At 41.7% G+C, this 27,935-nt stretch overlaps 1 protein-coding gene across 6 annotated transcripts; it reads right to left on the bottom strand.

Moving 5' to 3' along the window:
• Positions 1-36: 36 nt before the first annotated feature.
• Positions 37-26,585, bottom strand: PKNOX1 (PBX/knotted 1 homeobox 1). 6 transcript variants are annotated; one of them, XM_033147091.1, is made up of 13 exons: positions 26,446-26,585; positions 17,520-17,610; positions 15,445-15,532; positions 12,101-12,228; positions 11,030-11,201; positions 8,394-8,564; positions 7,998-8,075; positions 5,870-5,969; positions 4,975-5,072; positions 4,743-4,871; positions 2,356-2,432; positions 1,565-1,737; positions 37-498 (listed from the first exon to the last, which is right to left on the bottom strand). In XM_033147091.1, the coding sequence occupies exons 3-13, from the start codon at positions 15,493-15,495 to the stop codon at positions 287-289; spliced, it is 1,389 nt and encodes a 462-aa protein (XP_033002982.1). In that variant the 5' UTR covers positions 15,496-15,532; positions 17,520-17,610; positions 26,446-26,585; the 3' UTR covers positions 37-286. The 6 variants fall into 6 exon arrangements, with proteins under 6 accessions (XP_033002982.1, XP_033002980.1, XP_033002983.1 ...); XM_033147089.1 differs by having other exon boundaries at positions 12,101-12,231; positions 26,446-26,582; XM_033147092.1 differs by lacking the exon at positions 17,520-17,610.
• Between the last annotated feature and the right edge of the window lie 1,350 nt (positions 26,586-27,935).

Genomic DNA, 27,935 nt, shown 5'->3' with positions numbered 1-27,935 from the left:
AAAAAATTACCCTGAGAAAATAATGGGGTGATTATGTTTTCTCTCTTTCTCTCTTAAATTACTAGAATTTCAAAACCAAAACCAAAAACAACACATTTGAAAGAAGTTGCTGCACCTGTAAAGACGCTCTTTAAGCCGACTATGAAATACAAAAAGTGCACTCTTCTATATCTACATATAAAACATATTAGAAATAAAACTTGTGTAAAATGTTTGCTGTGCAAACTATAAAAAGTCAGTCAGTCTATTGTTTTTCCTATATATTTAGGCCAGATTCTCTTGCTTCCTATTGCAGAGAATCACTGTTATCCAAGACCAGCCCACTGATGTTTGTGGTTGAGAGGTCTGCTCCGTCATCTTCAGTGCTGTCCACAGATTCATCCTCACTTTGCCCTGCCATCATGACTTGCTGAACAGCCAAAGTAGTACCATCAGACGAAAGTGATTGCAGACTGTCTACATTCATGTTGACTGGGGCTGTAATTGTTACAACGGCTCCTGAGAATGGGGAGGAAAAACAAGGGTACAGTTGGAACAACAATTCAATTCTTTTATAAGATCCACAGTTCTTACTCTGAAAAACCTATTAATGAAAAGCCAACAATCTAAAAATTAAAAGTGAATGAAAGTTGAATAAGCTATTTGAATTATCTTTCTCCATACAAGTAATTTCGAAACAGAGATGTCAGTTTTAGTCTATTGAGATTTCTGAGTTTTGAACATCTTGGAACACGTTTCTCATTTAACTTAATAAACAGGAGGTTTGTACTTTTAAAGTTGGACTGCCAATAAAAAGCAATATCAAAGCTGTTAACTTTTAAGGCTACAATCCTATATACAATTACCTGAGGACAAGCCCCAGTGAACAAAGTGGAACTTGCTTCTGAATAAACATGTGTGAGGCTGAAAGTGTGTACCAGACACAGGCATGTTTAACCACATTGAGCCATTACAGACCTCTGTTTATATGAATGGTGCCAATACATAGGAGGGCAAAATAATCATGTGATCCATGAAGAACTGCTGCTATGCTAAGGGCATGTTCCTAATTGCCTGATCAGTGCTGATGGAGGGAGCTACAACTGGGTAGAGGTGTCCCTCTACTTGACTCTGGTGGGCTCCACTGGCTGCAGAGGCCCATGCTGAAAGCACAGCTGATTGGGCAGTTACCTCCAGCAGTATTGCCACTGGTGGTAACTAGTATAGACCCCCCAAACAGGGTGCTACAGTGCTGAAGCAGGGATGGGGATGAACCTGATGGATCCTGATGGGCCAGAAAAGAGGCCCAATTCAGACCCACCCCCTGCTGCACCAGCCTGGAGCTGGCACGGCAGAAGAGGAAACTGCCCCCAAGTCTGCTTCGACAGTGTGAGCAGCAGTGTTTCGAGTTGGGGGGTTAGAATTGCTCTGAAATCCATTTACTTCAAGGGGTTATTTTTACTAGAGGGATTGCACCCCTTTCATTCATACAAACTGTTTTGCAAAATTGTCTGACAGGCTCAGGAGAGTCTCTAAAACATCCAGTTTGCAAAGAGTAAATAAAGTAGCTAAGGAATCTGCTCACCATCTGACATTGTAAGTTCATTTGATTGATGCTGAGCTACTCCTGATGCAATGGAGTCTGGCCAGAACCTTTGAACTGGTCGGTTTTGAGCTGTTTTTTTCTTTGTTTTGGGAGTTTCAGAACAGCTGGAGTCCAACATTGGCTGAAGAATTCGTCTTCTAGCATTGATAAACCTAAAATGACCAAAAATGAATCTTATGAACACATCCGTAAAATTAGACTCTCTATACCCAAGCACAGTGCTAAGCAGGAACACACACACACTTGGCTGGTACAAAGGGAGTATGATTCTGCTGCCTTTGGGTGTGGTAGAGAGTACCCTGCAGGGAGCTTTCTGACCTACTGAAATTCAGTGCTTAGCAGGATTGCCTCCACACAACATTAGTCAGTGTGAAGGGAGGGTGATTCTGCTTGGTCCAGGTGCTCCTTGTTTCTCCTGTCCTGTCAATGGAGAGGAGTGGGGAAACAATCACTTTGCTAGCCCTTTGTTCAGATCTTCCCAAAGCACAGAACGTGGGCCTGATAAAGTGGTACCAAAATGCAAATCCTGCACAAGGGATTCTCACAGCTGGGCAGGACAATACGCCTGTCAATCATGTGGCATACTCACTTGTCAAGGATGATTCCAGTAAGGATTGGGCCCATGGCCCATGACCACCTCTGCCCTACATCAATCACATCCAGTTTTAGCTTTACATAGCAGCCCAAAGGAAAATGCTGTATATTTTTATGTGACTTTTCAAAATAGGTGAATTTTGTAACAAAAATGTGGCATATTTGTTGTATCTTACCAGTTGTTAACCTGAAGTAATGTCAGATTGGTTTGTGCTGCTATCTGTTTTTTCTCATCCTCTGTTGGATATGGATGCTACAGACAGGAAGGGGGATGGAAAAGGTATAAGAACTCGCTTTTTGACTCTTTAAAGATATGCAATAAGCACAATACAAAAAAATCTGCAACCATAAAGCAAAATGAATACAATTTAGTGCAGGATTAATTCTATACTAATTAGATAATTTCTGACTAGATAAACTAAATTTTGACAACATACATCACAATGATTTCATATGTGTTGATTGAAATTTTCATTGTTTTATGTAATATGTTGATTTTATGACACTGATTACAGATAATAATTTATTACTCCAATAATGCAAGGAACATTATTATTTAGACTCCTACTTCTGTAAACTTAAAATACTCACTGCTATTACAAAAATCAATGCATTCTCATCCCTAGTACTCCAATTTCTATAGTCTCTGGCGCTAGTTCCCAGAAAAAAATTATTCACAGGTAAGGAATTGAAAAAGACTGTAAGGGAAAGGAAATCTACAATAACTTCAAGGATTCTGTCACCTGCAGGAATCTCCATACCCTTTTTCCTCTGTACTTTTTTAATAAAAAACCCTTTAGTCTCAATTTTTTGTTGCTATATTAACTTTTATGAAATCATAAAATGAATTAACCAGTTTCCCCCAGATGTAATGAATGTATTCCCCCCCCCCCCCCCAGAATTCTCACAGAAAATTTAAATTCCCTATCTTTTCAGCATATTAGCTGGCAGATCGATCTTTGCTGATATCCCTGATACATTGACAGTTACTGGCCCAGTTTAGTCATAACTGATAAGACAATTAGTAACTGGGTGCAATATAAACTGAGATTGTTAAAATGCTTAGCACAGTAACAGAAGAAGTATATAGTAAACTGTACACTGTCAAGCATTTATTATTTAAATGGGTTCAATAAAAAACATTCCCTCCCAGGAAAAAAAGAAGGCAAGTGCTAGCTTCAGAACATCTTTAACCTAGTTCTGTGCAAATCTAATATCCAAAGAGGTCATGAAACCTAAAAGAAAGCCAAAAAGGGCTTCAACATCAACCTTCAAAAGATAACCTGGTTGACTACTACATGATTTTTTAAAATGAATTAACAATATAACTTTATCCTTAAATGTCCATGTGGGGGAAGGGATTATTTTCCCAGCTGTCCTTGCTAGACAGCATGATCCTTGGGGAATACAGCATGTGATAAAGCTGGATTTACCACATTGTGTCATATGGTAGGGATGAAATACCGTGTGGAGTTAAATAAAAGCATTACCAATTAAAAATCTACAAGAGAAACATAGCTATTTCTAGTACTATCTATAATGTACTTAGTATAGTAATTCTAGTAATTTATCAGGAACTGTTAAGAATTAATACAGACCCAATTTTTTCTCCTTTCAGTATCATAAGATGCTACGCAGTACAGTTCAAAAGGGAATACTGAACCACATATTACATTTAGCTGTGTAGAAAATTCAAGCTATTTTAATACATTTAGATGAAGCCACCAGCACTGGTAGCTTGTTACATATATTGCTCTATCTGCCAGAGCTGAAAATACTGCTGCCCAAACATTACAATTCGAGGGGATTGAGTATAATAATTTTGATCATGAGTACATGGACTGTGGAGCGTTCCTTTTGAGCGTTCCTCCCCTACCTCCAAAAACATACAGCCAAAGGGACTGATTTTTTTTTATTTTTTTTTACAAATGTACATATAACATGTGAATTAAGAAGAAAACCTGTAAAAAATTTATCTGAAGAAGTGTGGATGCACACGAAAGCTCATACCAAGAACAAACTTATTTGGTCTCTAAGGTGCTACTGGAAAGAATTTTTTATTTTATTTTGTAAAAACTTTTGTCTGACCTTTCAGATCATAATGTAACTGACTATGTATGTAGGTATTACAGGAAACATGCGTGGCCCTAAGCTAACAAGGCCCCTTTTGAGAGTGTGGAGTGCATTTACTAAGGCAATCTGCACAAAGAAACATGGTGCTGCGTTCTAGCCCCCTAGGAACTGTTCAGATTAACAGAGATATAAATATATCCCTCAAAGGACTACTGTTCAAGGGAGCACAGGATTAAAAAATAATCCTCAGCATGATGTAATAAAACCAAAAATATCTCAAAAATTTAAGATCCCAAGGTTATATAATAGACATCTACTGAATTTGGGCCTGATTCAGCTCTAATATACCAAGTTAATATATTCAGAGTAGGTCTATAGAAACTGGATAGTTAAAAGCTTCAGATTTTGCCGAAACATTTCCCTCTCATGCAGATACCAGCAGAAATTATCAGAACAGTAGTGATTCCCAAATCACTGTGATCTACCTTACCCCTATGTGCTGAAAAAGCCAAGACCTCATCACATTTGTAGCATGCTTTGGAAGAACTCCTCTTTTATTTTTTGATGACCCGTCATCTTGATGCAAGATGCTTAAATCTTGGTTTAATTGTAACTGGAGCTGCACAGAGATTCAGAAGTAGCAGGCAGTTACTAACACACCATAATATCATGGTTTTTTAAAATATATTTCACTAAAATAATGCTTATAATATAAAACAAACCTGTGAATTCTGGATCCTGATGGTTCCAGGTGACAAAGCTTGTGTCACTACTTGACCTTGAGGCGTGACCACAGTCACTGGCTGATACACCGTACCACCTTAAAAGAATATTATAGCAATATTACACTACAGCAAAGGCACAGCATGATGACAACATTTTCATGTAGATGTCATTAAACAAAGAAAACGATAAAACTATTCACACAACACGCAAAACTTACTTCAAAACTTCGCTATAATTTTAAATTTGCTATAATTTTACATAAGCTTGTTTGTTTGTTTTTAAAAAGAAGAACAGACAATTTCATTTGATTCACCTTTCCATACAGCCATTATTGTGAAGATGCTAGGCCAGCTGGTTGCATAATAATTTGCATTAAATAATATAAAATAATAATGTTTTCATCAGCAGCCATTATTATTATTTATTAAATTTGCATACTGCCCTTCATCCAAAGATCCCAGGGCTATTCACAATGGAAAAATAAAAAATGAGGACACAAAACACTTAATAAAACAAACATTCCACATGGCTGCTTCAATAGGAGAGCCATAAACATGGCCCATTTCATTGGCTTAGCTCCTTCCCTCCCATAACTGTCTGCTTCAGTCAACCTGGTCATTTTATCAGTTATTTTTTATGCATTTGTACTGAATGTTTTCAATTTTCCTCATCCTTCCCCATCCTCCCCACCCCCTTTTTATACCATGCCTACCTGCTTATATGCCATTATTTTAAATTGTAAATGACCTTGACTGCATAGGCAGAAAGGCGGCATATAAACATAGTAATAAAAAAAAATCACCTGAAGAATTCCCTTTTTTAGCCACTTAACAGACACAAACTACATCTATGATTAGTGCAGTGTTTGAATTTTTATTCAGTGCTTCCTACCTGCAACGGTTGCCATAGTTACATTTCCCTGCTGCAAGGCTGATGCAGGTACCATAATCCCCTGGGGACTGAGCGTACCTGTGATGGCACTTTGAATTGGCTAGAAATAGTAAACAACAAAAATTACATGAACTTATAACAAAGGATGCTCCTATCACTTTAAGTTGAAATGGTACTGTACCAAATATGAGATGTTCAAAACATAATGATGATATCACCACTACCAACCAGTATGATCAAAAACAATGATGAAACTAATATGAGAAGGAAATTCAATGAAAGGAGGTGGTAAATAACCTAGATATTTCAGTTTGACAGTACAGTCATACCTCGGGTTACAGCCGCTTCAGGTTGTGCAATTTCGGGTTGTACACTGCACCGAACCCAGAAGTACCGGAACCGGTTACTTCTGTGTTTCGCCACTCGGCGCTCGCACTTTGCGCATGTACAGAAGCGCTGAATTGCAACCCGCGCATGCACAGACGTGGCGCTGCGGGTTGCAAACGTGCCTCCCGCATGGATCATGTTTGCAACCCGAGCGTCCACTGTATGTTGTGTTTATATTTGGTTTTCCAAATGTGGGTTTTCTTCTCCACATTGAACCATCTATCAGAATATAGAATAGATGCAAATTCCAGATCAGAAGTAACCCAGCTGACAGTGCTTATCCCATTTAATATTAGGCTAGTCACATGCTACTGTAATCAAAGTGCTTGTAAAAGAGACAATTGGTAAATTTTAGTCACTGCACTCCATATTTAGGAATTGTTATTCTACAATAATTTAGAATATCCCAACATTTCAAAAGTAAATAATAGGTTATGCAAATATGCTTATGGCTGCAACCCTATTACCTGGAAGCAGGTCTTACTGAACTCATTGGGACTTCAGAACACGACTTGTTTAGAATTGTGTTATAAGTAAAATAAATATGGCAACCACATGTACATTCAGAATATATATAACACTGTATTGTTGGGGATGAAATTCTAGCCCTTCTAAAGTTAATGGCATGAATCCTCACAATTAAATATGGTCAATATTTCATTTGTTTTCCACAGGAAATGCAAAGTTTCAAGCACTTAAAATTTGAACTTTTCGGATCTTTTGCAAACTTAAAATTTAAAATTTATCTGATTTATTGAGATATCAGTCAAATCCACAGGTAAGTCTAGATGACAATGCAATTTACAATTAGTACACTGACATGGGGCTGGCATGATGGATGCAATGAAACACAATGAACAAGTTCAAAAACATACACCAATATCTTAATAGTAATCGTGATTAACTTAATTTATGCCATGGAACTTGTGAGCAGATGTTGTCTGACTGGCTTCTAGGAGAGCTCTCACGGTATGAATGGTGAATGTAGCCATATGCTAAAGTTTTGAGAGGTGTGCTCTGAAATTATAGAAGTTCTGATGGCATTTTGACTTATGTTCGAGGAAAAGAGAGGGAATGAACAAGATATGAAATTATCTACCAACTTCTGTTCCTCCACTTACTAGCAATTCAGATTCAAAAATATAATACTTCTGTGTAGCAGTTGTTGGTTTTTTACACTTTCCAATAAATTAAACAAAACAGAGTGCCTGTATGGACACATTTTTCATTACAGGTGTTATGTATAGGAGGGCCCATAGCTCAATGGTAGAGCAAATATTTTCCAAATGGTTCCAGGCTTAAAGTCTGGTATCTCCATAAAAGGATATAAAGTATCAGGTACCTGCCAAACAGAGCAAACAATTCTGAGTCCAAGAGATCTAAATTTGTATAACACAGCTTTGTATGTTCATTGGGTCTCCCTCCCCAGCAAGAAATGGAGCATTCCGTGACTGAAGTAGCAGGTGAATAGCTACTGCTCTCCATGTGGATCTCTCAGCTGGGCCCTTATGTGCATGGAATGCAGGCTGTGGGATGTGAGGAGCTTTATTTTATGTCCTGAAGACTTGTGTATGTGACGAGAGAGCAATCACAGAACCCTATTTCTACATTCAGATCACCACTTGCTTGGATGGGGCCATTATCTACAATGAGATGAACAAAGCCAACCCCAAAATTAGGCTAAGGAGGTAGTGCCAAAGAGGTGCAATGATAATCGTGTCATTTTTGCTCTACTGCTCACATTTTCTGGTGACTCTTTCCATGAAGACAGCTGCTCCAGCAAATCCAAGCTATCTCTATCATGTTTAAAGTTGCTGGACTGCAGACAAAGAGTTGATAGATTATGATCATTCTTTAAGAATTACATTTCCATGTACGTGACTACTAAGAAAAAGGGAGATCTTATCTTATAATCTTAACAATATCACAAATCTTTAAAAATGTCTAGCTTGCCAGTCACAGATCATCTATTTGTAAATTGCATGGTTTACAAATTCAACCAATATTAACATAGTAATTTATATTTTATCTACTCTTTCTTTGTTTTTAAAACTAATCTTACCTATCCTGAGTCTTTGGGATAACGCAGATTATAAATCAAATAAAGAAAATATATTTCAGTTAGCATGAAAGGTACCTGGGGTTGTACAGGTGAATAAGGACTCCCAGATTCTCCACTTAGCAGAGTTTCACTGTTCATTTTCGTTTTCAGACAGGCAATATAGCGACTACAGAAATCCTTACAGAGCTCATTAACTTTTTCTAGCTCAAGCAGATGAATTCGTAGAACCTGAATTGCCTTTACCATCTAAAAGAGGAAAAAGAGAAAGAATTCAGAGACAAGTAAAAAAGAAAACCTATGAAAACAAACATTTGCATATGTCGTTTACAGTGTGCTAAATTGTTCAATATATGTTCAAGCTACTTTTTTGCTTATTTTCAACAGGGCTGTTTATAATTATTGTTGCCTTCTCCTACCCAGATATTGTCTCAATGTGGGAAACTGTGTACTGTACACTGTTAATTGCTTACACAAAACTGGGAACTGCCCACAGCATGTATAGGCTACATTTTTCTACACAGATCAGATTTGTGCAGATTATCATGTATGATGCAGCCCTCCTATTTGGTCCATCTTTTCCATTTTTCTTCTTGTACAAGGCTACAAGTTTCCAATGGACAACATGCAGAGATTTTCACATACCCAACTTCCTTATGATAAGTAGTTGAGCTTATCAGAGATAGCAATATGCATTACCTTCAAGTGTCAACTCAAGTACAATCAGATGTGCATTTGGCACAAAGCCAACCACTCAATTTATTTTACTTGTTAAGAAAATGCAGCCTCAGAGTGGCTTATACTTACGGAATAAAAATACAATAATTAAAACATAAAATTACATGATGATGCAATCTACAATCAGTGGCAGACAAAAAAGTGGGAAAGAATCAGGAGTAATCAACACTAAAAGCAGAAAAGGCATAAAAGAATAAAAGCTCTGAGTAAAAAGGAATCACAAAGAGCACAATGAAAATCCACTTGCACAACAGGACTTCTGGTTTCTCATCTTTATCGACTGCAGCTGCCCACACACCCCAAGAACCTTGAGCAGATTTTGAGGCTGTGTGGAAGGATAGAGGAAAGTAGAAGCCAGGGGCATAGCTAGCTGCTCCGGCACCCGGAGCAGAGGGGGTGGCGTGGCGTGGCGAGCTGCCCACAGAGTCCGCCTGGCGGTCGCAAGCCCCATGCTGCCATTTTGGGCAGCGCAGGGCCCTGAGCCACCGCGTCAGGAGAGACGCATGGCTTGGGTGCACTGCAGGCCAGGCCCCGCGGTAAGTGCCCCCCCCCGCGCAGTGTGCCATTTTATCACCCCTTCAGGGATGACACCCGAGGCGGTTCGCACCCCCCACACCCCCGCTTCCTACACCCCTGGTAGAAGCCATATTCCACAAATGGATGTTCACACAAAGGGGAGAGTTCAATAAGCAGACTGCATCTCTGAATGGGTTCTTTGCCTGGTCACTACCTGCCTCATATCAGATGGCAGTGGTACCAGGAGAAGGGCCTCTGGAGATAAGCTCAATATTCAGGCAGCACCTCAGTTGCCAGAATCAGCAGGCACAAAATATCATGACGTTTCCTCTTAAGTAACTACATGCACAGCAATGAGCCAATCAGGGTTCTGAACATATTAAATCAAATGGTTTGTTGAGATGCAAACCACAAATACCAGCTGGGTGGGTGGGGAGAGAGGAGGAGAATGGAAGGAATTGAGGAGAGTAGTGGAGGAGGACAGAAAATTAATGCAAACAACCAAAACCCTACAAACAAGAACATCTGACTCACTGGAAAACGTATAGATATGTCAAAAGAGTCTCATGGAGCAGATAAATTAACTAAAAACAAACAACTATGTAAAAAAGAAGAAGCTAGCTGAGTTGATACCGTTCCATAAGGCACACTTTTTTTCCTTCTAAAAAATAAGTGGAAATATCTGTGCGTCTTATGGAGCGAATGGTGGTCCCTGGAGCTGAATTGTCCAGGGGCCAAAAGAGGATCATGCTTTTTATTTTACAAAGAGAAAAGGGGTGTTGAAAGGACCCCGCTCAGCAGCTGATCAGCAAGAGATCCGGAGAGAGATAAGAGTCCCGGCTCCCTTTCAGCCCCGCCCTCCTTTGTTGAATGTGCTGCAGAGGGAGGCTATTTGTTTCCCCAGCAACATGTGACTGGCTGATTAGATTATCTGTCTGGAAACTGTAGAAAGGGCTCCCTTTCCTTTAGCAGCTGCAGAAATGTGAGTTAAACCCCATAAAAACAGGGCTTTTCCTCTTTGCTTTTCCCCCTTTGCAAAAGGAGCTTTGCTTTTCCCCCTTTGCAAAAAAACCCTGCAAAACTTTTAGCTGATCCTGAAGAAACCAGGGCTTTTCCCTTTGCAAAAAAGCTGCAAAACTTTTAGCTGATCCTCAAAAAAACCAGGGCTTTTAGAGGAGGAAAACCAGAAAAATATTTTTTTTCTTGTTTCCTCCTCTAAAAACGAGGTGCGCCCTATGGTCCGGTGCATCCTATGGAGCGAAAAATACGGTAATTTGCTATGTGATGGAGGAGCTTCTGACACTAATTCTGACAGCGAATTTACAGCTACCGAGGGCTGTAAATTTCAACTTCTTTTAGTGGACATTTCACAATTCAGTATTCTCAGTATCAATTTACTTTTTTCAAATATAAAGATTTTATAAATAAATTGAAATCTTCTCTAAAATGTTTTTACTTACTAGATTATCTGTTTCTGGATCTTCACAAAAAAATGGTTTTCCTTCCTTCTCCTGCTTCCTAACAAAGTTTTCAATATCTACATCAAAACTTGCAGACGTTGTGCCTTCTGATCCTTGTGTGGATTGTTCACATTTTTCAAATAATAGTGCTAATAGGGGGAACAGTGGATGTCTAGGAATAAAAAGACAAGCAAATTGTAGGTCTGTGGAAATGTCTATGTGCAAGTCAGTTTGATGAAAAGTTCTGAGCAATCTGGACATTGCATATATACAATCCTATTATTTTCGATTATTACATTATTATCACAGAAAGAAAGTTTAGACAAATATATAAAACTACATACAAAGACAATAAAAAGCTTTGCCCTGAGACGCGGATCACAATCCTGAACACTTGAGTATGTTTAAACACAACAGAAGTTAGCAGAATTTACTACACAAGCCTTCTGCCCTCAATAGGGCTTTGTCTCTTGTAAATGTATAAATTTTAGTCTTAAGCATGAAAACATGTATTAACCATCTCACAGTAATTAGAAAAACCCCAAACGTATGAACTTCTTGACAAGTTACAATACATTGGCTGATTTAAGTTTAGGCCTCGTCTTCTAAACTTATTCTACTTTCTGAGTACCCCAACCTATCACCAACCTCCCCAGCTGCACTGATATGTGCAACAAACTTTGGACTAGGCATTAATTCAATACTGGTATTAGGAAGGGAAAACTGAACAAGTTATATTTGACACCTCCTAAAACCACAAATGGGAAAACAGCATTAGTACAAAGTAGCACCTTTTCCCAAGTCAATGAATGGGGGAGCAGTTACCCCTACAAATCTAGTGAGAATATTCTAGAGGACTCTAATCCCACCCATGGCTTGGCTGGTGAGGGGGAAAATATGCATCAGCCTCAAGACCTTTTAATGTCTAGAAGAGTGCGTGCCCCCTTCCACATGTTCCATGTCCCCTACACACACAAGCACCACCCCATGATTTGAGAACCACCCCATGACCTACTAAAGAGAATGATACATTTTACTACTAGGAACAGTTCATCTTGTGAATACTGCTACCTGTAAATAGCCTGCTTATCTGCATCCATCGGAGTCTGGGACTCTACCGGGGAAGGACTCAGTCCTCCTGCATCTGCTTCCAAGCAGTTTGGATCCTGCTCAGTTTTTAATTCTGTTACTACTTGCATCTGCTGGAAAAGAAAGATGCTTTATATTGCCAACAGCATAGATTCACAACTAAATGGTTCATTTCTAAGCAAAGAGAAAGCCAAAGGCCTAGTAAGTTGCCAGAAGGTTGGTATGACTTGGCAACCATACAAAAAGAACAAGCATTTAACAAACAACTCATTTAATCCTTGCAACATTTGGAGGCAGGAAGATAGTAGAAAGGTCACTACAAGTTTGACTCCCATTAGTAGGTTTCTTTTAGTCAATTGTCTGTTACAGAATCCTGCATTTCATAAGCTATTTTTGGATAAAGCTGCACATACACTGCTTCAATAAAAATCACTTTAAGAAAGCAGACCTTGAAAACATCTGCAATAGCAAAAATGTCATTTGCAAACAGAAATTTATCATTAGAAATAATTCTGTATGCTACACATTTACTTGAAAACTCAATAGAGCTCATTTATAATTAAGAATGTTTAAGATTTCAGGCTTTATTTTAGGCTCTAGAGTGCATATAATTCTTCAGAGATATTGCAAAGGAGGGACCATTTCACAATTATTGTATGAAAAGCATATAGCTTGATTTTTAGGTGTTTCAATATTAAATGTTAAATGTTTCTCAGTTTGTTCTGTACTGAATATAAATAAGGACTTTTGTATATATGTTAAAGAGTTTGTGGGGGGGAAATACAAGAAAGATCCAATATATCTAGTTTTTGATAGGAAGTTGCAGTTTATTATGAATTAGACTAGTCTTCAGTAAGGTCAATAAAACAATCTATGGTCACAATATTGTCTTCTATCTGTGAAATCTGGGGAGATACTAACTCCTAGCTGCAGCTCTGCACCATGCCCTCCTACTCTTGTGGAAGACCTGGATAGGTTAAAGGACTACTGCTTCACAATTTGGACAAAGTGAACATTATGTTCAAATGCTATTACCCATCTTGTAACAACAACAACAACAACAACAACAACAACAACAACAACAACAACAACAACAACAACAACAACAACAACTTTTTATTTATACCCTGCCCTTCCCGATTTAAAAACCGGGCTCAGGGTGGCTAACAACAAATATAAAACATTGATTAAAAACGACTTTAAAAACAGCTTAAAAACAGCATAAAATACAACATAAATGTGGCATCCATTTCAATAAAATTCAAAAAATTCAGGGTCATTTTTTAAGGAAAAAACTAGTTCAGTAAACACCAAGTGATCGCCAGGGCTAACTGGCCAAGTTGGTCCTGCTAGGGCCAGCAAAGAGACCAGGGAAGAGTTTAAATGTGGGGTCCCAGATTTGAAATTTGAAAAATCAAGAGATAGCTAAGTAAGTTGTGAAACCATTAAGAGCAATGCCAAATGAATGCAAGAAGGCGCTATTTGGGTGCTTTTTCTGGAGTTGTTGAACAAAGCTAAGCATATATAAAATCAAAAGTAAACTAAGGATGGAATCCTATGCACTCTTACCTCAATAGAACTTACAACTGAACATATATATGATTGCAGTGTAAGTAGTTTACAAATTTCAGGGGATAGTACAATAGTCACTGTATACTAAAAAAAAAAAAAAAGCCACACTGGAATCACCTAGAAATTTGCTTATGGCCACATGCTGTGATATGGTGGCTACCCAAACGTATTTCTCTAAAGTCAACTGATACAACTAAGCAAGTAAAAAAAAGACAACATAACCTCATCAGGTGCCTAGACGCTTCTCCCCATCCCCACCCCTCATTTATTCAACAAAATAACTGCTAACAGTCAAAATAACACATAGATAAGTACAACATTATATGGTTGACAACCCAAGCGGCTAACCAAGTTCAAGTTTGATAGCAACGTTTAGGCAATATTTCACAAAATAATTGTTTGTGTACGTGTGTGTGGGGGGGGGGCCTAAATGACAAAACAAAATAAAACCTGGTTCAGCAAGTTTAGAGCAGAAGCTCAGTGGTTGAACACATGGACTGTATGCAGAAGATCCCAGCACTGCCAGTTAAAAGCATCAGATAACAAGTGATGGGAGCTATCTTTGTCCGACACCCTGGAGAGTTGTCTCAGTCATAATAGGCTGTACTGGGCCTATTCTGGCATGCTCTGTGGTATGCTCTCCCCAGGAATAGATGCCTAGAGTCTTCTTCGTTAATCTTTAGGCATCATGCTAAGTCCTTTTTCTTTAGCCAGGTCTTTGGTTAATTAATGTTACCTCCTACGGTGATGCTTAGCTTTGAGTGGGGTAGGTAGGACTTGTCCCTATTAGTATAATGCTAGATAAGCAATTTATGTATGCTTTGTATTGTTCATAGTTTTATATTTTTTCTGGTTTTGAATTGCTTTAATGTATTTTACCTTGGCAAGTCACTTTGAAAATTTTTACAATATAATGCGACTGGTAAATGTAATAACAATAATCAAGGAATCAATCCTAAATAATTTTTGCTTCTGAAAATTCCGTTGTTTCCTACCTTTCTAGGAAGCAGCTTAAGGAGCACTAGAAAATGGGCAAAGGGAAAGCCAGTGGCATGGCTTAGGTACCATATCAAAATAACAGCAGGGGAAAAGTAATATAGACTGGACAGAAGTAGTTTCATGTCTTGGGCGCCATAATTATTTAACATATTATTTTTACCTGCTATGATGCTGTCAGGGAACTGCCACGTGGCCCGCTGAGGGGACCTGACGGACTGTTGGGATACAGGGAGCCCCCAACACCAACTGAGCAGCAGTACCTCTTCCAGCGCGAAAAGCAGCCACACCTCCAGTGGGGAGGAAGGGGAAGGGGCCAGCCGGGCGAGGACAGGGCTTGGAGATGCTGCGGAGAGCCCCAGCGCCTCATCCAGCCAGGAGCAGCAAACAGTGAGTCTGGTGGGGAGATGGCTTGGGGATGTTTCAGAGACCCTGCACTCACCTCGCTCGGCTGGTCAGGAGGGAGGCACGCCATTTCTGCCGCCCCAATTGCGCAGAGGGGTGAAATGCAAAGAGGGTAGGAGGAGACTTGGAGTGCCAAAGTTCTTATGCTGGGGAAAGAGCCGGAAGGGGCCACTCCCGGATTCTGCTAGTGACTGAGAATGACATGTACTTGTAGCTCTGCACTGTAAATAGCTTGCACAATAAACCTGTAAACAGAGAGGTTGGGCTCCTGCCTCGTTACTCGTGAGACACCACCCCTCGGACCTTACAGATGCACTTCACATTTTTCATTTTTTATTTAAAAATGTTCTTACTTGTTGCCCATCTTGATAGTTGTCTATACTTAATGTCTGCGTTGCCATCATGGTTACTTAGGGTTCTTATAAAGTCAAATCATCATACCTTAGGGGGGAAACCCAAAAAGGTTAGTATTTTTACAGGATGTTATCAAATACAAAATACATAACTGACATCTGCATGTGCAGCAGCAGAATAGGACAGGGGTCAGCAACCTTTTTCAGCCGTGGGCCGGTCCACTGTCCCTCAGACCGTGTGGGGGGCCGGGCTATATTTTGGGGGGGGGGGTGAACGAATTCCTATGCCCCACAAATAACTCAGAGATGCATTTTAAATAAAAGGACACATTCTACTCATGTAAAAACACACTGATTCCCGGACCGTCCATGGGCCGGACTGAGAAGGCAATTGGGCCGGATCCAGCCCACGGGCCTTAGGTTGCCTACCCTGGAATGAGGGCAGAGGGGATTGAGAATGCAATCATATGTATTTGCTACACCAGCCTAGAAGATTTCAGGAATGTTCTCAAATCCTTTTTGACAAACGCAGTCAATATGACTACTGTATTTAAATCATATTTGCCAGAAAAAGTGATAAATGCAATACTGTATGGTTAGCCACTTGATCTTGCTCTTTATCGCAATGAAGAGTTGCACAACAAACGCACAACTAAAATCACAAGTTAGTGGCACAAAATAAATGATCGAACTTTTATATACGAATATCATATAGTGGTTTCACTAGCAAAAATAAAAATGTAAAAAGGGGTATACGACAAAAGAATGCAGGACAATCAACAATGCAAACCCATTGTGAAAAATTTTGTTTTTCAAAATATTCCCTCTTAAGGAATATTTGATACTGGTCACAGTCAGAAGACCAGATGACACATACCCTGAAGTTAGATCTCTTTTTTAAATTTGGGGATTATAAAGAAAGTTGAAAATCATCTAGTAGCTGTGCTAAGGAACAATTATGATAATTTTAAAAACACATGGAATCTCTCACATAGGACACATATTTTCGGTAGCTGCAACAAGGAATAGCAACTATAAAACTCCTGGCATTTCTCACATAGAACACATATAGCTTTCCTCTTGTGTATATGCTATCTGGAGGTGGTGTCTCTTTGTATGCCAAAGAGAGCATTGAATCCAGCAGGCCAGAAATCCCAAAAGGGGCAGACTCCTCCACATCATCATTGTGGATGGTATTACTAGGCCCCATTAGGAATTTGGTACAGTCAGTGAGCTGCTTCTTTTCTTCCATACATGCTGAGAAACTTTCCCTAATGTGAAGCCCTACAATGTTTTGGAGTACAACAGCTATCAGTCCCAGCCATCATGACCAGTGGTGAGGGATGATGGATGGGTGTTATAGTCTAAAGCAGGCACCCCCAAACTCAGCCCTCCAGCTGTTTTGGGACTACAACTCCCATCGTCCCTAACTAACAGGACCAGTGGTCGGGGATTATGGGAACTGTAGTCCCAAAACAGCTGGAGGGCCGAGTTTGGGGATGCCTGGTCTAAAGCATACTGCAGGAACAGGTTTGGAAAAGTTAATGTAGCATAACCTGTGTAAACTGGGCTGCACAAAAATACAGCCTGGCATCAGTCGTTTCTCCTATACCACAGGGACACTTTTTCTCCTGCTACATACTATATCTGCGTACATTGTAAAGCTTGGTTGTACAACCTGGTTTACAGAGCATAGCTGTCAACTTTCCCTTTTTTGCAGGAAATTCCCTTATTCCAGCGCCATTTACCACTGCAAAAAGGTAAGGTTGACAGCTATGGCCGTTTCCCAATGCAAGAAAAAGGAAGGTTGACAGTTATGTCACAGAGTCCCTATGGATGAAATAAGCAGCCAGTTTAAATGTGTGAATCAGCACACAGATGCAGGCATACACAGCCCTTGAGGATATACATTGTGAAGATATATAATCTGTGCACTAAAAATAGGATGATCACTCACATGATGCATCAGATACTGCAAAAAACATGCAGGAGATGCAACATGGAGACTTTTTACATTAGAAGAGCATAATTTGTTCCCAAATTACTAAGTGCAACTATGCTGGGAGAAGTTTCACCTGAAGAATTTCTGATGGTCAAGTTTATCTTCCTTTGCTTATTTTCATATGCATTTTCAGCAACAAGCAGAGAAGCCTCCATTTTTCTTCCCTAGGCAAGCAAAATAGCATAGAAAGCAAGCAAAAACTTATCATTCCTTTAAAAACTCCTTCCCCACCCTGCACACACACATTTAATGTGGATACGAGTGGGCAACAAGCAAAATGTTGTCAAATGAAAGGTAAAGGACCCCTGACAGTTAAGTCCAGTCGTGAATGACTCATCTCACTTTACTGGCCGAGGGAGCCAACGTTTGTCCGCAGACAGTTTTTCCGGGTCATGTGGCCAGCATGACTAAGCCACTTCTGGCGAAACCAGAGCAGCACACGGAAACGCTGTTTACCTTCCCACCGGAGCGGTACCTTTTTATCTACTTGCACTTTCTGAAGCCACTTTCCCCTTCACTTCTGAGGTTCCCTTTTGCATCCATTTTCACCTTCATCTCCCCGCTGCCTTTGTGCACCCTCTTGCACACAAACCACCACCATGGTAACCTCCTGCATCTTCCTCTTCCCAGACACTTTTACCTTCCATCCCATTATGAAGCTACCACCCCCTTCTATTCTTCAGACCCCTTTCATACCCCTGCTTTTATCTTCAACAGCTTTACCATACCTCTCACTCCCTTGTTTTTTACAACCCCTTTTGCACCTCCATTTTCACCTTCACCCCCTTCTGCCATGGTCACAGCTATTTTGCAAACTGCCTTCTCTTTTGCTCCCCACCTCATTCTGCATGCAAATCCAGGATTGTAATGCAGTACTACTAATCCTCCAAATGGGGCTGCAAGATGACAGCCTTACAGTAACACAAATTATTAGAAACACACCCAAAAATGCGAGCTTTTCGTTGATGTTGGATGTGTATGTATTCTCCTTTCACTATGCAGAGGCGTAGCTAGGGGAGCCACCCTGTGGGGGCAGCACTTACCATGGGGCCTGCAGTGTACCTGAGCCACAAGTCTCTCCTGTGAGTGACACAGTGGCTTGGGCACCTGCAATCTGACCACAAATCTTGAATGAAGAGATCCATAATAGCAGAGTGTAGAAATTTAGATATGGGAACCAAGCTGTGCACACATTATTGCCGAATCATTTCAGATATCATACTTGGCATTCAGCTTGGGCATCTACATATGCTTGCTGAACAAAACAGTAGCAACCCAAATTAAAATTACTTCTTTCCAAGACCTAATCTTGGCAACTCTGAATTCATCAGAACTTAAAGGTACAATTATACACAATTGCACACTAAAATCAAGAAATGTTTTCCATGCAGCAAGCACACAAGCAATATTTCCACTGGGCTATTGCACTGGTAGCCTAAGGATGGAAGAAGCAACACTGCACTACTTCCAGCCTGGGATAGACCAATACAGTGGAAAGTCAACAGCATTTTTATTCACGCAAAGGATTTATAATCCACATTTTGAAAACATGCTCCACAGAGCTCACATCTAAAAATACAAATTTGAAATACAGCATATACACTATTTAAAATAGCAAATTTTAAATACTAAAGCAAAAAAAAAACCCCAACAGTGATAAAACAATAAAGCTCAATGAGACCTGTGTTAATAACCCACTCTGTGTCATTAAAAGACACAGAAAAAATGTCTTCAAGACCTGTTTGAATGACATAAGGCAGGCATGTCCAACAGGTAGATCATGATCCACTGGTAGATCACTGGACGTCTGCGGTAGATCACTGGTAGTTCATTGGCTCCCCCCAAAGAAGCTGAACAACTGTGGCTCCCCTAAAAAAAGCTCAACATTTTACCTCCTCCCTGAAAAAATCTCAACAAAATGGGCCTTCCTCCTTCCTAAAAAAAGCTCAACAACCCCCAAAAAGGGAGTAGATCACTGCCAGTTTTTAACTCTGTGAGTAGATCACATTCTCTTGGGAGTTGGCCACCCCTGACATAAGGGATAGAGTCTGCCTTATCTTAAACTTCTTATCAGCCTGGTTGGCTTTTGGCAGTGAGTACCTGAGTCTACATCCCAATCCCAAAGAAGGGCAGTGCCAAAGAATGCTCCAACTACCGCACAATTGCACTCATTTCACACACTAGCAAGGTTATGCTTAAAATTCTACAAGGCAGGCTTAAGCAGTATGTGGACCGAGAACTCCCAGAAGTGCAAGCTGGATTTCAAAGGGGCAGAGGAACCAGAGACCAAATTGCAAACATGCGCTGGATTATGGAGAAAGCTAGAGTTCCAGAAAAACATCTACTTCTGCTTCATTCACTACGCAAAAGCATTTGGCTGTGTCGACCACAGCAAACTATGGCAAGTTCTTAAAGAAATGGGAGTGCCGAATCACCTCATTTGTCTCCTGAGAAATCTCTATGTGGGACAAGAAGCTACAGTTAGAACTGGATATGGAACAACTGACTGGTTCAAAATTGAGAAAGGAGTACGACAAGGCTGTATATTGTCTCCCTTGCTTATTTAACTTATATGCAGAATTCATAATGCGAAAGGCTGGGCTGGATGAATCCCAAGCCGGAATCAAGATTGCCAGAAGAAATATCAACCATCTCAGATATGCTGATGAGACAACCTTGATGGCAGAAAGTGAGGAGGAATTAAAGAACCTTTTAATGAGGGTGAAAGAAGAGAGCGCAAAATATGGTCTGAAGCTCAACATCAAAAAAACTAAGATAATGGCCACTGGTCCCATCACCTCCTGGCAAATAGAAGGGGAAGAAATGGAGGCAGTGAGAGATTTTACTTTCTTGGGCTCCATGATCACTGCAGATGGAGACAGCAGTCACGAAATTAAAAGATGCCTGCTTCTTGGGAGGAAAGCAATGACAAACCTAGACAGCATCTTAAAAAGCAGAGACATCACCTTGCCAACAAAGGTCCGTATAGTTAAAGCTATGGTTTTCCCAGTAGTAATGTATGGAAGTGAGAGCTGGACCATAAAGAAGGCTGATCGCCGAAGAATTGATGCTTTTGAATTATGGTGCTGGAGGAGACTCTTGAGAGTCCCATGGACTGCAAAAAAATCAAACTTATCCATCCTTAAAGAAATCAGCCCTGAGTGCTCACTGGAAGGACAGATCCTGAAGTTGAGGCTCCAGTAATTTGGCCACCTCATGAGAAGAGAAGACTCCCTAGAAAAGACCGATGCTGGGAAAGATGGAGGGCACAAGAAGGGGACGACACAGGATGAGATGGTTGGACAGTGTTCTCAAAGTGACTAGCATGAGTTTGGCCAAACTGCGGGAGGCAGTGAAAGATAGGTGTGCCTGCCGTGCTCTGGTCTATGGGGTCACGAAGAGTTGGACACGACTGGACTGAACAACAACAACAACCTGAGTAGGCCCTTTAATTTTGATTTCCTTGTGTGGGCAGGCTAGCATGGTTCATAGAATCAAAGAATTATAGACTTCCGGCTGGCGACGCCATAGTGGGTGGTCGGGGCTGCTTCGGCTGCGAGGCGCCCGATCCATCCCGGGGGTTAGGAGCCCCGCAACCGCAAAGCGGGGCTCCGGTTGGGGTGCGGGAAGAGCGTCCCGCACCCTGGGCTCCCCGGCTGCGCCCACGGAGGCTCCGAACCCTTCCCTTGCCCCCCCTGTAAAGGGGGAGTGGGGGTGAAGGGACAACGGAGCCGGGCTTACGGGGATATGCCCCAACCGGGATGTAAATGCGGCGACAAAGCCCGCGGTGAGCGTCTTAGTTCTACCTTTGAAGAATGGAGCCAAAGGAACCCGGTGGTCGTGAGTAACTAATTTGACCAGAAATCGAGCTTTTGGAACGATCCGGGGGGAAGGAGAAAGGCAGCCTGCCTCCTTCCCTTCGAGTTAAAGAAGCTAACCAATTTGAGCAACTGCTGCTACAGGACTGCTACAATGTGCTTAAAATTGATACATGAGACTGGCAAACTTTTTTCTTGGGAAGTAAATTAGTGGAAAATATCTCCATTTAAAGTTGCGGTATCTGCGCTCCAGTTTAGGAAAATGGCGATGAACAGAGAGGCAGGAGTAGAAATTTGATACCCACTTCCTCCCCCTCTACCAGTATGCTGGGCTTCGTCCTTGAACTGGTACTGAACTCTGGACTAACGGACGAACAGAGGCTCACTGCTTTGAAGGTGGAACTGCTGTACAGGAAAGTCAAAGTCTTGTGTGGGGGTCTGAAAGAGAACCAATTGCCCACAGAGGAGGCTTTTAAAACTTTTAACACTTTGGAAGAAAGTCTTGCCAAAGAGCTGAGAGGATGTCTGGGAAGATGGAGAGAAATGAGTGAGCTACTTCGGAGAAGAAACTCGCCTTTTGGGGGTGGCAGTCCCAAGGCGACGGTAAGATTTGTTATATCCAGTCCCCGAGGTGTGAGCTCGGGGGCCAGGGACAGAGAATTATGGTTTTTACAAGAAGAAAAGGAATGCTACAAAGAACCGGAGAAGCTGAGAGACGACGAGATGGACATCCTGGAGCTCATGGCAAGGAGAGTTTTGGACTGTGCCTGGATCTGTGGACGCTTGGAGAGGGAAGCCACAGGGAAATTCAGTGTTGATGCCACCAGGAGAAGAATAATGGACAGAGGGGGTGTGGGGTGAAACACTAAGTAAAATTTGAAGCAGCCTGTCATGGAATTTCGAAATCGGAGGGTGAATACTGTCAACAATCTTTCTGTTTTATTTTTTGTTTGAATATGAAAGGAGATATTTTGAGTTACTATGTTATTAGCAGCAGTTTAAAGGATAGAAGAGATAGATATGATATAAATGATTGGTGAAGATTTTAATGGAAGAAGAATTATGATGAGATATTACTACGAGGATGTATTGTTAGTTAAATGTTGAATATATAATTGTGTGTAACTATATAATTGAATTTGAATTTCAGGAGAAATGGTTATAAAATAGATTAAGGATATGAACTCGAAGGAGAAAGGGCAGGGGAAGTCAATGGTCAAGATATGGAAATAGAAATTTTCTTTTTAAAGAAAAGATGCAACAAGAAAACTTGACACTGTTTGTATTTGTTTTATCAATGTATTCGTTTTGTACTTGTTTAATTGTAGGTGTGGGTGTGGGTATATGTTGTTATAAGAAAAAGGTCAATAAATTCTTATAAAAAAAAAAGAATCAAAGAATTATAGAGCTGGAAGGGACCCTGAGGGCCATCTAGTCAAACTTCCTGCAATGCAGGAATCTCAACTTGATCACACGTGAAAGATGGCCATCCAACTTCTGCTTAAAAACCTCCAGAGAAGAAGAGTCCACCACCTCTTGTGAGAGTCTATTCCACTGTTGAATAGCTCTTACTGTGAGAAAGTTGTAACTGATGTTTAGTTGGAATATCCTTTCTTATAACATGAATGCATTGGTTCAGGTCCTAGCCTGCAGAGCAGGAGAAAACAAGCTTGCTCCATCTTCCATGTGATAGCCCTTTCTATATACATTAGGACCTCAGGTTACGTACGCTTCAGGTTACATACTCCGCTAACCCAGAAATAACGCTTCAGGTTAAGAACTTTGCTTCAGGATAAGAAAAAAAAACTGTGCTCTGGCGGCGCAGCGGCAGCGGGAGATCTCATTAGCTAAAGTGGTGCTTCAGGTTAAGAACAGTTTCAGGTTAAGAACAGACCTCCAGAACAAATTAAGTTTTTAACCCGAGGTACCACTGTATTATGTTGGAAGCCACCCAGAGCAGCTGGGGCAACCCAGTCAAATGGGTGGGGTACAAAATTATTATTATTGAAGATGGCTATCATATCTCCAACTCTACAATTCTGTGATTCCTCTCAAATCTTCTCTTTACCTGGCTAAACATATCTAATTCCCTCAACTGTTCCTCATAAGGCTTGGTTTCCAGACCCTTTATCATGGTTACCCTCCTCTGCACACATTCCATCTTGTAAATATCTTTCTTAAATTGTGCTGCACAGAACTTGACACAGTATTCCAGGTGTGGTCAGGACTATTACTTCCCTAGATCTAGTCACTATAATTCTGTTGTTGCAGCCTAGAACACTATTTGCTTCCTTTGCTACTACATTACACTGTTGACTCATGTTAAGTTTGTGGTCTACTGAGACCCCTAGAGCCTTTTCACATATATTACTGGTAATCCAGGTGGCCCCCATCTTAAATTTGTGCAGCTGGTTCTTCCTACCTAAGTGTTCACTCACTGTTATGGAGGGAATCCTGTTTATTTTCTTCCAAGACGTTTAAATTCAGTGTGTTGCTACATCTGATCTGAGATCTACCTAAGTGTAGAACCTTACATTTGTCCCTAATGAAATTCATTCTTTTAGTTTGGGCCCAGTTCTTCAATCTGTTAAAGTAATCATGAATCCAGATTCTATATTCAGCTGTATTGGCTACCCCTCCCAGTTTGATGTCATCTGCAAATTTGATGAGCACCCCAACACCTTCATCCAAGTCATTTACAGTATAAAGATGTTGAACAATGGACCTAGAGAGAACCCTGCGGCCCCTTCCTTGTCCCTTTTTTTGATGAGGAATCGTTAGTGAGCAGCTACAAATTCACCCAACAGTTACCACGTCCAGCCCACATTTTTAAAAACTTTTTTTTACATGATAACATGCTGGCAACCAAGGTAATTGGTACAAATTTGGTGCAATCTGTTCTGACCTCCTAGCCCCAACTAGTAACAGGGTAGCCATATTTTGCACTGCTTAAGTTTCTAAACCATCTCCAAATGCTGCCTCATGTTCATTAACATAATCTGTACTGTGTGGTACAAGAACATAGTGAGTCAAGTTCTGACCTCTCTAGATAAGGTCATAGTTTGTATACCCGCCTCAACTGATTAAAGAGCATTCCCAGCTACTAAGGTTATGTGCATACTGGCAACAGCAACACCAGTCTCATTTCCCAGTACAGGAGCATCTTTTGCAAGTATTTCACTTGGCTCAATTTATATGCAAATCTGAGCTAGTTTTGCATACCAATCTTTCAGAATCTAGTGTCCTTCAGAATGACTTTATTCTCTTTATTCATGTGAGTCATGACCAAATGTCAATGTTTACTTATTAAACTTATAGCCAGGGCTCTCTACATATTTTTGTAATGCGACTCACAAGTCCAGAATTAAATATCCTGAGAATCTTAGTTTCCCTTAAAAATAGGACATTTCTGTTAGGTTTGCAAAGATAGGCTTGAAAGTACCTTATATAGACAATTCTTGCTGACGTTGATGGAACAGCTGAACAAGATTGCCAGAGTGCATTTCAAATGGATTTCTTAATGTGTCTAGCACGCTCTCCCCCCAAAGTAACCAAGAAAATTACACAAAATTAGCAAATCTGTTACATTTGTTTGATTTATACATGTCAAGAGATCAGCCCTTTTTGCCACAGAATATACATTTATTTATATACAGAATTCTTGTATGTTGGTTTAGCACAAAACATGCATACTTCCACTTATACCACAGAACTAGTAAGAATTGTAGACAAGGGCAACACAGCCAGTTGCAGATCGTCAGCTTGGTGAGGAAATTTCTCCTAGCCTCTGAATCTGAGTGCCTGCAAATCAGCACTTATCCTTTAAAATTTGGTGCTTTTCTTAAATCCCAGCACTGTGGTGTTACATATACAGGTACTGCTTCCTCCTGGTTTTTCAAAAATGAATTGAAGGGATGCCCAAGAGAGGCTCTGAAGCAAATTTTTCTTTAATGTGTTTTTAAAAGACAGCCATTACCATTTAAATCATTTTATTTCTTGGTTTCTTGATTAATGCATTTGAACACTGGAACCTGAACAGGGTTTTAGGCAATGACCTTGTGCAATAATGGTGAACTGGCACCTCATGATGTTTACCAACATCATAACCAAGCTGAGCCTGGAGAACATGATCACACACACTTTTTTTTTTAAAGTGGTACTTGCATCAAGGAAAATGTCATACTTTCCCAGTTCTGTCAGAAGTTGGCACTTGCACTTTCAATGCCAGTTCCAAAGATATCATCTCCTATATACAGCCAAGTGAAAAACTGCTAACATTTACTCAGGGGACAGGTGGATGATCTGTTGTTTTAGTCCTTTCTATCGTGTATGGGTGTATTTACGTCTCCACCACTATTTTTTTAAGGTGAAATATATATTCCTGGCTTTCGTTAAGACTGAAGGCAGGTCACTAAGCAAACATCTGGAAGGGAAAGAAAGGCTCAGAAACCAGGAGGCGGCAAAACGCCTCACGTTTATTAGTAACAACCGGGTTACACATAACAACAATTCCCATGGATTTTCCCAACACTTAACAACGCTGCGTACCCGCCCGCCCCCCTCCGCCGCGGTTTGTGAAGTGAGGAAAAGGAGGGTTGTTTGAAACGACGAAGAAAGCCTCTTCCCTCACGGAGAGGGAGCCCGAACCGCACTCGAGGAAGCAAACGGACGCTCGGGGCGACCACCAAGCAGCTGCCACAACCCCCCGGCTCTCCCGAGTCCACAGCGCAAGAATGTCCCCGAAAATGGCCCCCTTTTAAATACCGCCCTCCGCGCCGCCTCGCGCCACAAACAGCTGTTGCCCTTTCCCTCCCCCCATACCTACTCCACCCCCTGAGGCGCGCGACACCTTCCCCTTCCACGGAATGAGCGCGCGCGCGCACGCGCCGCCTCCTACAAAAGCCAACGGCCAGTCGGCGGCTGTTCCAGAAATTTCCTCACTCCCCCCCCTCCCCTCCTTTTCCTCGCGCCTGCCTGCCGACGCCCCTAACCCCCCCGCCTCCGGGTAGGTTACGGTGCGGATGCCCCCGCCCCGCTATTCCGTATGGCGGGCTCGCCTCCCCCCACTCTGCCCCACATCCCCGGGCCTGCTTGCGCGGAGGAGCCAAGACGGCCGACAGCGGCGGCGGGCGCGCCGTGATGGATGGCTGGCTAGGAGCAGGTTTGAGTGACAGCGCTTACCTGGGTGCCAATCTTCGTCACACTGACAAGCGGCTGCAGCAATCGGGACCCGCACCGCCGCGACGCGCGTCACCACGCACACACGGCCTCATCCAATCGCCTGCCGCGCCACGCCGGACGCCACCGCGCTGCACCAGGCGTCTCATCAATATTCAGCGAGGGAGCGGGGCACGTCGTGTTTTTAGATACGCCCACCGCGACGCACGCCTCGGTGAAGGGGCGGAGCGGTGGCAAAGGTGCCGCCCTCTCGGGCCTCTGCGCGCGGCCGCAGCATGCTCATGAATACTCATGAAGTGGGCGGGGGGCGCCACGCACCTTTTTTCGGACGCCCTTTCCCGCTTCCTTTAGTTTGGTCTGGAGGGACTCGGAGGTGGAAGGGGCGGCTGTGGCGGCGGCGCGCGTGGGGAGTCGTCGGCAAAAGGCTCCGTCCCTTGGGAGCCATTTAGCCCACAGGCCGAAGCCGCGCGTGACGTCAGCTGCCTTTCCCTCAATGGCCGAGGCGAGCCCCGTGGGCCAAGAACGAGATGCGAGGTGAGCCCTTGGCTGACCAGTGCCTTTAGGAAGCCGTGATGAACTCTTCACAAGCAACCCTTCGTGTTATTATCTCACTTACCCTACTTAAGAGGTGGATGAGCTCTAAAACAGTAATTTTTCAGTAAAAAATGGAGAAGCAAAACAGGCGCAAATCTCTCCCCCCCCCCCCCCGCGCTTCCAGTATTTTTCACTTTCGGCTTCAGTTATTGGGAAGAAAGCAGTCTCGAGTGGCGATCAGCAGTACGGGACTGTTGGTTGTGACTCTGCCATTCTTTATGCGGATCGTGTTGCTCATTGGGAAGCAAGATCACTGAAAATAGCAGAAGTGTGGAAGGATTGCGGCCCATCTCTCCTGAAAACTCTGGGACTTGAGAGTATATATTAGTAGGCTTGGGCTGCTGTGCCCAGCTGTCTATTCCGATTAAAAACAATGCAACTGTGTTGGATGTTAAAGGCTGTGGGCTAGCAATCCGGCAAACTTTTCAAAATAAAATTGATAACAAAACCTGTATGTTATGTATTAAGAAATCTAAACATTTGTAAAAGAAAAAAATACTGTTGCACCTACAAGACTAGACAACTTATTGTGCCACAAGCTGTGCACAAGACTCTTTCATCAGATAGAAAAATTAGTGCCAAACGTTTTACCACTTGGCTTGGAATATGCCCGATAGCTTACAATGAGTCTAGCACTGCTCATGCTTGCACATGGGCAAAGCCACTTAAAGGGAACAGGTAAATCTTTTTAAACAGGCAGAATTAGAGAATTGCATCCAATGATAGCTTCCAGCTAGCAAACATGCTTCCTGTGTTAGGCAAGCCACTTGGGTTTTACTCACAATTTTTACCCAGTGCAGCCCTTTGGGTCTCCCAAAACCTGCTCTTGGGGGTTGGGAGACCCTCTGGAGCAGTAAGGGATACTAAGGCATAAACAGAAGGTTACAATTGGTAGTGAG

The sequence above is a fragment of the Lacerta agilis genome, chromosome 4 (assembly GCF_009819535.1).
Source record: "Lacerta agilis isolate rLacAgi1 chromosome 4, rLacAgi1.pri, whole genome shotgun sequence".
NCBI classification, from domain to species: Eukaryota; Metazoa; Chordata; class Lepidosauria; order Squamata; family Lacertidae; genus Lacerta; species Lacerta agilis.
Note: the sequence above shows the minus strand (reverse complement) of the source record. Positions and strands in the feature narration are given on the sequence as shown.